The sequence below is a fragment of the Callorhinus ursinus genome, unplaced genomic scaffold (genome assembly GCF_003265705.2).
Source record: "Callorhinus ursinus isolate GAN/ISIS: 27379988/994484 unplaced genomic scaffold, GSC_fseal_2.0 scaffold25, whole genome shotgun sequence".
NCBI classification, from domain to species: Eukaryota; Metazoa; Chordata; class Mammalia; order Carnivora; family Otariidae; genus Callorhinus; species Callorhinus ursinus.
In genome coordinates this window covers 14,912,581-14,925,078 of record NW_027397087.1, presented here as the reverse complement: position 1 = coordinate 14,925,078, position 12,498 = coordinate 14,912,581, and the positions used below count along the sequence as shown (strand labels likewise).

Genomic DNA, 12,498 nt, shown 5'->3' with positions numbered 1-12,498 from the left:
CTATGTAGACAAGGCAGCGTGTATTCATCCTCTTTGGTGTTCATCCAGGTATCTAGCCTAGAAACTGAGGGGAACAGATAATCCAGGGTACCATGTTGTCCAATTTGAGTTAATCATTGATCTTTAAATGAGAAATCAGATATAGGTTATTTGAGTTACTGTCCTTTTTTAACACTTTCATATCGAGCTCTGTTGTTTACTTTGGCATAATATTAAGCACAACAGAAAGAAGGGGAAATGCCCCCATGTTTTATTAGGTAGATAAAATACTTATGAAGTTATAAAAGAAACTAAGAATACATAAACAATAAAACTATACTTGGACCAGAACTGCCATAAGGAAGGTAAACATTTCATGTGATTGGTGGTTTTCAGATGGAATTAAATTTTTTAATAGGATTTTTGTTTTATTGTTCTGATGTAGCTATGAGATCTCCCTTTTTGAGCATGTGAAAGATGCCAGCCATAGTTTAATATAAATGGCTCATTAAATTAGCTAGGAAGATGAAGAAGAACCTGTTTTTGTGTATACAATTGAGATTTAAGGGGTCTTATTAGAAATTAGAGTTAGTTCAAATGCTCTTACATTGACATTCTTTTTCTGTCCTATGTCTTGCAAACTCTAGTCAGTCATCTAAAATCTCACATTACTGGATATCACATTTATGTTGAGGAATATTTAGTAATTAAACCCCGAGACTACCATCATGGGTTTGGAGATGGAGGAAGGGGGAAATAGAATGATTGTAAATCCACCAAGTAAATCTGTTTCTTCTGTTTTAACTTCCATTTTAGACATCGATGAATGTTTACAAAATGGCCGTATCTGTAATAATGGACGTTGCATCAACACAGATGGCAGTTTCCACTGTGTGTGTAACGCGGGCTTTCATGTGACACGAGATGGGAAGAACTGTGAAGGTAAGTTATAGCAAGATGGCAGTCAGGGTGGCAGGATAATATTCATCCCCATCTCCCGTCGTGGTTTCAATATCAGAAGTCTTTAACAAGGGGCGCCTGGGTGGCTCAGTTGGTTAAGCATCTGTCTTCGGCTCAGGTCAGGATCCCAGGGTCTTGGGATCAAGTCCTGCCTCCGGCGCCTTGCTCAGCAGAGAGCCTGCCTCTCCCTCTGCCTGCCACTCCCCCTGCTTGTGCTCTCTCTCTCTCTCTCTCTGACAAATAAATAAATAAAACCTTAAAAAAAAAAAGTCTTTCACAAGACCAAGCCAAACATCAAGTGAAAGGTCAAGGTAGCAAATATATTTCACATATTGTAACAGGGGAGGCAAGCATACTTTGTAACAATATTCATACCTTTAATTACATTTCTGTGAGTAAAATAGCATTTCAAATATATGAGGAGAGCTTGTCCTTTAAAGACCCCTGGTGATGATGAAACTTCTATAACATAGATCATTACTTCCTAATTTTGTGCCATCAGAATTTGTTCGTTGTTTTTTTTTTAATGGAACACACCTAATCTCCTGTATTTCTTTTTTTAATTTTTAATTGAAGTAAGGTGACACATGCCATATATTCTTTTGACATTTATAATCCTTCTGTTTAAAGTGCCGTCTAGTAAGAAAATACTGCTGAGTACCTGGAAATGTAAAATTTGTTTGAGACATTGACTATTGAGAAGCAGCTATCTTGCGTCTTGAATTAATCACTTCATTTTGAATTGGGCTGTTTCAAACATTTTGTCTTTTTCCCCTGCTGTTTTTTCCTGAATTGAAAATATGACCATTATTGATGAGTTTCCACTACTTAGACCTTAGCAAAAAAATGAAGAATGCTTCTTATCGTCTTTCCCAACGTCTTTGGGAAAGATCCCAAGAATCTATTCATACATTAAAAGAATTTCAAAATTGTTCTTAGAAACATTTTTGGCAGAATATTATCTCAGTGATTCAATTCAAAGACTTAATGCCAGAATTCTCGGTTGGGATAGAATCCTGTTTAAAAAAAAGGAAAAAAAATCGTAAATTACATTGGTCTGACTAAAGCCTGTAAGTGAAAACACACCATGTCTAGAAGAGCAAGTACCTCCCAAGACAGCTATAGTACTAAATAAAATAACATATTGATGAATTTAAAGAAATAACCCGATGATCAAGGAATCCTAAAGGTTAGCTAACATGGCTATCCTCCATAGTCGGTCTTGCATTTTAAAAACACATTTTTTCCTACCCCTATTTAAAACTGCTTCAAATTTCAAGCCGTCCTCTGGTTTCTACTTTTTAAAGAATTAGGAAGTGGCCTAAGTACATTTTAAGTTCCCTCCTTCTTAGTTTTGATTTTTGTTTTTATTTTTCAGTATATTGGAAGTAATATCAGTGAAGTAAATATAACCATCAGGCTGTTAACACACTTTTCACTTTGTCCGCTGCTCTTTTAAAAAAAAGTCCCAGTAGCTTCCATTGAGTCAAATTTCATACACACACACACACACACACACACACACACACGAAGTTTTATATATATGATTACATATAAATTTCATATCTATACACACATGCATGTATATGTGTATATATGTATACATACAGCATATATACAGTATGTCATAGGATAAATTTAGCCCTGGAGTTTGCATGCACATGTCAAAAATTGAGAATTTAAGAATACATATTTTATATGGCCCTTCTTCTTATATGCTATAATTTGGAAGAAAATTAGCCTTAGACTATGATCACACACACACAAAACCCCAGAAGAAATGTGAAGAAAAAGAATTCTATTCATTCAGGTTGGCTTCCTCTGTAAGCTTACTCTTCTGGTCATAAGAGAATGTATCTTTTTGCATTTTTCAGATATGGATGAATGCAGCATAAGGAACATGTGCCTTAATGGAATGTGTATCAATGAAGATGGCAGTTTTAAATGTATTTGCAAACCTGGATTTCAGCTGGCATCAGATGGGCGTTATTGCAAAGGTTTGTGCTATAAAACTCTGAGTCATATTCTCCCCCTGCTTTTTCTCCTTTCTATATTGCTTAGAGGTACCACTTCCCACTTAAAGTCCTCCTAATTCATTTTAGGAAACCTGACTGGACCTCCTTCTTAAGTCCAGCTATCCAGAGAGCTATGGTTTATGCTCAAGAGGCTGTTCTGATTCCAGAAAGGGTGTTTGGGGTCTTCTAAAGGAGCCCAAAAGGCTATGTAGCAAATGAGTGAGAAGCTGAATTAACAGTTGGTCCACCAACAAATGTGAGCATCTTTTTAAAGAAGCTGAATTCTTCCTCTTCCTTATATTTGGGGAGTAATGGTAGTTAGGTCTTTTGATGGCTGTCATTTTGCTACCTCTTACATCTTCAACTAGACAAAATATTGTAAATGCTTATTGCAGTGATATCTTCTCCATAATTTCCTTCAGACATCTTAAGAAACAGAAAGTTTTTCATGAACAATTTAAGCATTATCAAGTCACATAAGCATAAAGGGAAATAGAATTAAGCAGAAGAAATAAACTAACAAAGAGCCATTGTTTAACTTGGTAGCTTTTGAAATAACTGCATTGCTCCAGTTACTGAAACAAAAATTAAGATTTTTATTTGTGCTATTGAAAATTGGGGTTCTAAGAAGAGTCATCAAGATAAATTTGTGCTTGTGTCTCTTGCCTTATGTAGTCAGAGATGAGGGATTATTGCCCTTGGGTCCAAGATCTAAGTTGAAACCATACTTCTCAAGGAACCTTATATCCAAAACAGGCCCAGGAAATCTGCTAAAATACTGCACTCAAAGCCTTCTGCTCATAGTTTCAGATGGAGAAGTGCAGAGTGTCAAGCTATTTAGGATGAAGAAAACAGAATAAAGTCCTACGATGTCTCTTCTCCAGGTGCCCCTGGTAGACAGTTTTGGTAAAGGTGCTATGGAAGAAAGCCTTGTATTAAGCTGTTGGCAAGACATGCATTTTCTCTAGGCTTAAAAGAGCTTCTATCCCTTGGTTGTTTACTTACATTCTCCATGACCTTCACATCAGTGGATCTTAATATTGTGCAAATCTGTCTTCGTAGCAAGAGAAAACATTTGAGTTCTTAAAATTTGAAATAGGAAATAAGTTTCTGTACTTTTGAGCCCTGTGCTGGGAGGAGCTTATTGTATGGAAGACAAGATTAACATGTGGAAATATTCTACAGTGTAAAACAGAATACAACAAAGTGCCAAATTGTGCAGATTAAGTGCTGTACAAGTAAAAAGAAAGGGGAAGGGAATGATTGCTGGAATATTTGGAATTGGGCTTCCAAACAAAATAACAGAAGGAAATGTGAAAGCCCCTTTGTGCACAGACCTTTTGCAAGAACACATACTCCTGTTGCCTGTCCACAGAGCATGCTGAGATTCACTTTCAGTGCCTATAGGCTGCTGGTGACCCAGGTCACACCCTCTCAGCATTTAGTATGACCAACAGATAATATTGATGTAATTATTTCAGATGACACTGTGACCTCATAGATGAAACTAGGTTTTGCAACTGTCTGCAGCTGGTGAAATAGTTGTGTGGAATACACACATTAGACTAAGAATAAAGAAAAAAGAAATTTCTTGGGTGCTGAATTCTTCTTTTCTGTAACTTTTCTCTTGACATCACTGGATAAGATTTTCTCTTAGCACTGAGTACTTAGTTCTGAGACCACAAAGATGTGACTGTTCAAAGCTAGAATAAACAATGTTAATTTAATCTCTATAGTTAACTAATCTGATGACCAGCTTGGCCTCCCTGATCACTCTCTGAAAGTTGGGGCCACTCCCATTGAATCATGCCCTCTAGATCTATGTTACATCTCTGTCCCCATGAAAAAGCCTGTGTATCACTTTTCAGGCTATAGTTGTCACTGTTTTACCGTAGATCTCAACTTGAACAAAAAGGTGACCTGAATAACTGAACCAATGTGAGTTCATGTATTTAAATATAACTGCTGTTTTAAAATACAATCTGTACACGGGAATCTTGGACCATCTGAATATACCCTTGTGCCAAATAACACAAGCTAAGTAAAAATCTAGAGGTGTTTCAGTCTCAATTTGTCTTTTTAAGGTCAGAAAAAAAGGAAATAGTTACATACACTAGTTATATATTATAAAAGGAGTTGTTATAAAATGACTTGCTTCTAAGTGTTGTATGTTTTCCAAAACACAATTTTGGTACCATTTCTACTTCCCCATATTAAAGGGGAAAAATCTTTGCTATTATTAGTGTGTGCCCAATAAAGTCTTTTACCAGACCTCTCTTAAGTATATACATATGATACTATAAAATATCTGTAATACTTATGAAAGATTTTTCTTTGCTGGGTTCCAATTGGTTAGGGTGTTGTTGTTGGCCAGAAATGGTCATCAAAATCTTCTATATTCATTTTCCGTTTCTTTTCTATGGTGTTGCATCAGGGTTTTAGTTCTGTATCTCTTAATGCCATGCTAGTCATCTCAGAGAGTTAAGTGATATTGGAAGGACACCAGTCTGAGTATTAGATGCCAAATGTAGCAGCTTCCTGCCCAGGTCAAAGTTGCACATTTTGGATAAAAAGACCTCAGGAGAATATGATTGAAATAGCTTTTTCTGTGGTTAAAAAAAAAATAAGCTCACGTAGTTTATGTCAATTTTTGTTATTCTTCTATCAAAGGACAATGAAATGTGTCTCACTGAGCAAAATTATTGTTGGTGCTGCATATTCTTTTCCGTCTTCCCCATTTTCAAGTGTTGTAAAAGAATTGTAAGCATGTTTTGGTTTCATAGAAACGTCGCTCCATTTTTAATAAATGCTTTTACCCACCACAGATATTAATGAGTGTGAAACACCTGGGATCTGCATGAATGGGCGCTGTGTCAACACTGATGGTTCCTACAGATGTGAATGCTTTCCTGGACTGGCCGTGGGTCTGGATGGACGCGTGTGTGTTGGTAAGATAAAGCCGTGACTACATGTATGCTAGAGATCCACCCTCTGTCAACCGATAAATCCCACCAATAACAAGTGCACTCTACTGTAACAGGCAGGGCAGAATATTTGTGGGGGAACAAGCCAACAGTATCAGTTCTCTTCTTGCATAAATTGGATATTAATCTAAGATGAGCTGAGATAAATAAAAACCAGGGGAGTCCCTACCTCTTCTTCCCGCTTTTCTTTTCTAATCATGTGGATGTCCTCAATTTTCTCCAATTCTCCTTTGTGGATAATGGTCTTTGAAACTGGCCTCTATATGCTTATTATCTCATATGAGTGAACATTTTCGTATAGGGAATTAAATGTCCTAAGGGAAGCATAGAGTGCAAAGGAGGATATGGATAATCAAGAACTTTATGTAATATTTTTATGTGGCTTTATAAGAAGTTTGAAATTTGTTGAGAAATAGATATTAATTTTATCCAAATTATTTTTAAGAAAGGTAGTCAATAAACCTTTGAATTGGGCATAGCTGGAAACTCCCTCCCTGGTGGTAAAGATGACACTACCTAGTAGACCAGTGTCTACAGACTTATATAATGAACCATTTATAAATTAAACCTCCTCTTCTTTGAAAGTACATCTAATTCAGACATTCAATAATTGCATGTTTATTTTGAGGTAGGCCACACTTCTTAAGAAAGGTCTTATTTATCATAGGGTGAGAGTCACTGGTCATCCATCATTCATTTAACTTGTATTAAGTGTCTGCTCTGTACAGGTCTGGGGAAGATAAAAATGAATGAGATAGAGTCTCAGCACTTAAGAATCTCACAGTTGGGTAAACCATGGTAGTCTCTAGAAAACAGAGGTGGGAATTGGTTTCTAGTTCTTGGAAGCTGAATGTAGTTTGTTTTGTTTTGTCTTTTTCTGTTGAAATCTAAGACCAGAGGCATCTTCTGTGAGTTAGAATAGGGACGATGGCTAAATAAAGGCAGCTTCAACTTTGACCTGGGGAGTTCTCATCTGTTTGAAGTGATAGTGTGATGACAGATGTTTCTTCCTGTTTAGACACACACATGCGGAGCACATGCTATGGCGGATACAAGAGAGGCCAGTGTGTCAAACCCTTGTTTGGTGCCGTTACTAAATCTGAATGTTGTTGTGCCAACACTGAGTATGCATTTGGGGAACCTTGCCAACCATGTCCTGCACAGAATTCAGGTATGTGGTGTCATGGGGATGCCCTCGTACTACTAGCCTCCCGCCTCCGTCTGCAGTCTTTGCATTTATGGAAGTCACAGGGAGAGATGATGTTATGCTCTCCAGATACATCATATACCTTCCTGGGATCTTGGCAGGGCTGCTCAGGATCTGATCACACATTACTCACCCAATCCTAATGGTCATTGCGAATTGACAGCATGTTTGGAACTCCCATCCCAGCTCCTCCACCTTAATAATACTCATGCTCTTTGGAATTCATGCAGCTTGCCTTGTTTTCTAAAGTAGTTTTACAGTGTTTGCATTTTGCAGGAACTATTATAAAAGCAGAATTTTACAGAGTGTAAAAGTAAATAATTTTCAGATTACCTGAATATTTCCAGCTTTTTTTCCAAAAGGCCGTGTGTGAATTTTGTTCAAATCCCTCATGTTGATTTAGGTGTGCTTCTCCTAAATGATTTTATTCAACCCTAGGGAAAAAGTATTTTTCTCAATTTGAAGTGACATGGCATAATGAAAAGAAAACTGGTTGGTGAGTCAGAATTCTTCCCAGCCACAGGCAGACAAATTACTTAATTGGGGGGGGGGGTTCAGTTTGTTTTAGGTTTTTGTTTATTTAGGAATTTTGCTCACCTACTTTCAAAAGGATATGAGATGGCTTACAATAGTAAACAATTATAAAATAGAATAATATGGAAAAGGGATCCTTAGTTTTCTCATCTATAAAATGAATTATCTTAGGTAATCCAGAAGATCCTGTCCAGGTATAAATTGTTTTTATCTGTAAGGCAAAAATAGTTTATTGAAACTAAAGCAATAAACTGTCAACATTTGGAAACTGGAGAGTTTCCTTTCAGTGTTCTAGAATAGAGTTAGATCTAATATTGAAAACGTACTTCTGATTGGTTGGTTTACATCTAGGATCCAATTAGTTCATTTCTGGCCTAGATACAATTAATTAAAGATTAACTCACAATTTTTAAACATTTGCCATTTTGAAAGTGATAATTGTTGAAATTAGAGAGTTAGAAATTAAAATATGAGAAGTTAGAGAAAGTTAAATGGAAGACTTTAAAAGAAATGAGGGATGCTGGTTAAAGAAGAAAGCTTTATTCTGGCTGATTACTTCACAAATTACCATTTTATGTACGATTACCAATCAGTTCAATTCATGCTCACAACAATACTTCAATTATATAACATCAAATATAATCCTATCCAACAAAGATACCTCCGTGTAAGCTTATAGTTGTATATCATCAATACTGTCCTTTCGTATGTTACTTTAACTTTTCAAAGTACTTTTCTTACACTTTTGTTATGCACTTTGAATTTACAAGACAGATGAGTATCATGAAAACTGGCACACAAGAGTATAGGTGATTTGCTTACATCTTCAGTAAGTGGAAAAACCAAAACTTAGAATCTAGGACCCTTGGTGCATAGAGTTCTTTGTTTTTACATTTTCCTCTGGACCAAGTGCATCTCCAAAGAATTCTTATGATACCTCAGAAAATGAAGTAATCTTATAAAAAGATGACTAAAAGAGACCAGATTTCTTTAAGCAGTAAAGCTGAAGGAGGGTTAAATTTGAAGCCCAGCCCCACTGGCTTCTGTTTTGTATTTGAATGCACTTGCACAGAAGAGGTCCACCTGTGGACCTGGTTTCATTCCATTTGGTTTCTCTGCCTCTTTGGTAGATGAAAATGCCAAATCGTGAAGAATCTAAGTGTAGAGCATCCCTTATTTCAGGAGAGAGGGGGGATTTTAAGAGGTACTGAAAATACTCAGAAGATTCCTTCTTTAGCCAATCTATGAGAAACTCCAACCCCATCACATCTAAAGTCCATCTCTGTGTTCTGGAAGGAAGCCAAGGGAGCTATCTATGAAGATATTTCTCCCTGGCTGCTGAATATTTACTCCTTGCAGGAATCAGTCAGTTAAACCCACCGAAGTGTAAGTATTAGGAATTTTCTCATATGTCCCCATACCAGTGTCTCTGTGGCATAACAGTGAATTAGCTCAGCAGCACCTACCATTTATTTAATGTATGAGCTGTGCGAGGAGCTGTGTTGAGCACTTTCCATGCTCTCTTGTGAAATCCATAGAACTGTCACGTGAGTTGGGTGTTCTTGTCTCCAGTTTATAGAAGGGGAAACTTTCTAACAGAGGGAAAGGGCTTGCTCCCAATAAGCATTGTCATCAGCATTCAAACCAATGCTGACCTGAATTCACTGACTGCAGAGGATAGTCTAGGACCAGATTCTACCCAAATGGAAAAGAACAGTGACAATAATTTGCTTCCACTTAGGCCAGGCATCAACTAATTCAGCACTAACTGTAGAACTGCTTTCTGCAAAACTGGCATGATACTGTTTTTCCTATTTTGTTACTTACAGTACTTCAGAAGTGTTTTAATTAATTGCTGACATGAGAGAATAATGGCAATGCATTTCTTTTTGCTTCTAGTCCCAAGCTTTCAAACACGCAACGGCAGCCACTTTCCCAATTGTTCCTTTTTTGGTGCCATTTAGCAGGATTTAAAAATTAAGGGATTTCACCACTTTTCTCAAATTTACATTTGCACAAAGGCAGAGGCTCTGAGGGATTCGACCTTCCTTTTTTCTTTTTTTTATCCTTTTTTCTTTTTTTTTTAAATCTGTGTCACTCCTTTGCATTCACTGTCATCAGGAATACAGTTTTCTAGCATGTAGAAGTATAAGAGCTATTTGCTTGTTAGCAGTGAGATGTGGTTGGCCTCAGTAAAAAGGCCTGTTCCTAATATCCAGTTCCCCTGGCACTTAAGCACAAATGATTTGCATTTGACCATGAGACTCTGTGGTTGCCAGAAACTGTGGGCAACTGAGGGGACACTTTAGTTTGTTTTGGATAAAGTGTGATTCCCGTTAATTCTCCATTTTCATCATTCACTCTTATGTTTGCCTAAATATTGTTGGAATCGTATGTGAAACATTGCATCAGTTTTAGGAAATAGAAATCTGATTCCATCAGAATTTGGGGACATATTCTGTATACCTTGATTTCTTATTAAGATCTCAGTTTTAACATTATGCAATACTTTGCCTATGGATTTATCATATAGAATGAATCTAGTATCCTGATGAATATGAACTTTAAAAATACACTTAAATGCAAAGACAGATACTTTTGTTTTTCTTCTGAGTGGAGGCTAGAGAATTTGCAGAGAGAAATGAGAAAATGTTAAGAACTTGATTGTATTAAAAAAAAAAAAAGAAACTGTTCACACTAGGAAACAAAATGATTCCCAAGACAGTGGGAGAAGGTTTTATTAACAGTTAAGAACCACATTTTAACAGGCACATTTCACTGTAAGTGTAAAGTGTTCCCTGGTGAACAAAATCAAATTGTAGGAAAAACACCTTTTCCGAAAGCGCTTTGCACAAGGAATTGCTATAACGTGCCTGTGTCCTTTAAAGTCATTTTCCACAGTGATGCGGAGCCTTTAAAATGGGAGCTGGGTGTACCAGTGACTCCCTCGGGAAATGCCTCATTCTTCTGTTACCACTTTATTTCAGTTCCACTCACTTAGGAGGAAATGATGTGTGCAAAGCCAAGTATAGGATTGACCTGTTCTACAAACAAGGGAATCATTTACTATCTTGTTAATTTATTGCAGCGGAATATCAAGCACTCTGCAGCAGTGGGCCAGGAATGACGTCAGCAGGCAGTGGTGAGGACTTATTTGAAATTCACTTCCTTCGGCATGTGCAGAAGCCGCAGTACTGGGCATTCCTGCGGGTTTCCAGTTGGTCCCTTTACAGCAGACCAGAGGAGGTCTGACCCCTTCTCTGGCCATCACTGCATGATGTACCTGGGACCCCTAGAGGGCTGGCAGATGAGATGCAATGACTGTGGTATCTCCTTCATGAGAAAGAGGCAGTCTGGTCCTCCTTTGGCTCTTCCACAATCAAGTACAATGCAGGGTTATGGGCTCAGTTGAATTGTTATCCATTCACATTTTGAATGCTTTGTTGACTGCCAAGTGTTGGGTCTGTATAAGATGTCAGTAGGGAGCTATCTTATATTTTGTAGCAAGCAGTGATAGCAATTAACTGAGTTGGAAGAGAATGAAATATTTAAGTGTAGGGCTTAGAACTAGAGAAATATTGGTACCAAAAAAGAATTAAAGTTAAAAGGGAGAGTTGGAACAAGTGTAAAAATAGATTTTATTACTATAAAACTAAATGATTCAATTCAGGACAGTTCTGGGAAAAAAGTAGACGGAATTGATTGTCAGTTCATTCTCATGATTAATTTCATCATTATATGTGGATGAAGGTGGAGAGGAGATATTTGGGGGAAAGAGGAGTAGTAAAGGAATTTATTATGAATAAAGAGTTAGTGGGGAATAAATAAAGTTGTGATGGGGACCCAGAGAAGGAAAAACATGTTAACCCTGACTTATAGAAGATTTGAGACTAGCCATTCACTGATTGTCATTCTGCATCACCCTTGACCATAGAGCTCTCCTCAGTCTGTGGGCATACAGCAGAGGGAGGACCCAGCCTCATCTGGGCTGAGCAGCAGAAGCTTTTCCAGACCAGGTGGTGTTTGCATGGGCTTTGGACCAATGAATAGGCCTGGCTCCAGACATTCCTGACACAGAGCAAAGGGCATTGTATGTTCATGGAAGAATGAGAAATTTAAAGTAAATAAACAGAGTTCATATTTTAATTTAATCTTGATGATAGTATTGAACCTACAAAAGTTTGAACCATGAGAATGACATAGTCATCTTGTCTTTAAGAAAAGTCTGATAGCACTGCGAAGGTACCTTAAAGAAGGATAGGCTGGAGGCAGGGAGACTGGTTGTAGGGACTGGGGCTCTGCGGTGATCTACTTTTCCATCTTGATGTTTGAGCCAGAAGAAGAACAGGGGTTCTCCTTCAGCCTGATTAAGGATGGGTAATCTTGTAGTTCTAGCTCAAATGGCAAGTTCCTTTCATGGACTGGTGGAAGGAAGATTTGAGTCAGAACATCTTGTAGTAAGAAACAGTGATCAAGCTTTCTCATCTAAGTGAAACTTTATTTTTACCAGGTTCTAAAGTTGTCACGTTTCTTGTAATGTTATTTTTTTTGACAGTTCTTTGACCTTTACTTTAGAATGTTATTGATACTGAACTTTTTTTCTGGTGGTGCAGATATAAATGAATGTGCACTAGATCCAGATATCTGTCCAAATGGAATTTGTGAAAATCTCCGTGGGACCTACAAATGCATATGCAATTCAGGATATGAAGTGGATTCATCTGGGAAAAACTGTGTTGGTAAGAAGTTTCACCTGTTTCCTAAGACATTTCATGCATCATGCATTCTTTCTTTGTTGCTTGGAGGAAACTGCTTTCAC

At 37.4% G+C, this 12,498-nt stretch overlaps 1 protein-coding gene across 3 annotated transcripts in view; it reads left to right on the top strand.

The window, feature by feature from the left end:
* Positions 1–12,498, top strand: part of FBN1 (fibrillin 1) — a 224,411-nt gene that overhangs the window by 127,656 nt on the left and 84,257 nt on the right. For all 3 annotated transcript variants that reach the window (XM_073876962.1, XM_025884184.2, XM_073876964.1), the window contains 6 exons: positions 796–921; positions 2,814–2,936; positions 5,780–5,902; positions 6,957–7,109; positions 10,768–10,821; positions 12,293–12,418. In XM_073876962.1, the coding sequence (XP_073733063.1) occupies positions 796–921; positions 2,814–2,936; positions 5,780–5,902; positions 6,957–7,109; positions 10,768–10,821; positions 12,293–12,418 (705 nt within the window). The remainder of the gene's footprint in view (positions 1–795; positions 922–2,813; positions 2,937–5,779; positions 5,903–6,956; positions 7,110–10,767; positions 10,822–12,292; positions 12,419–12,498) is intronic.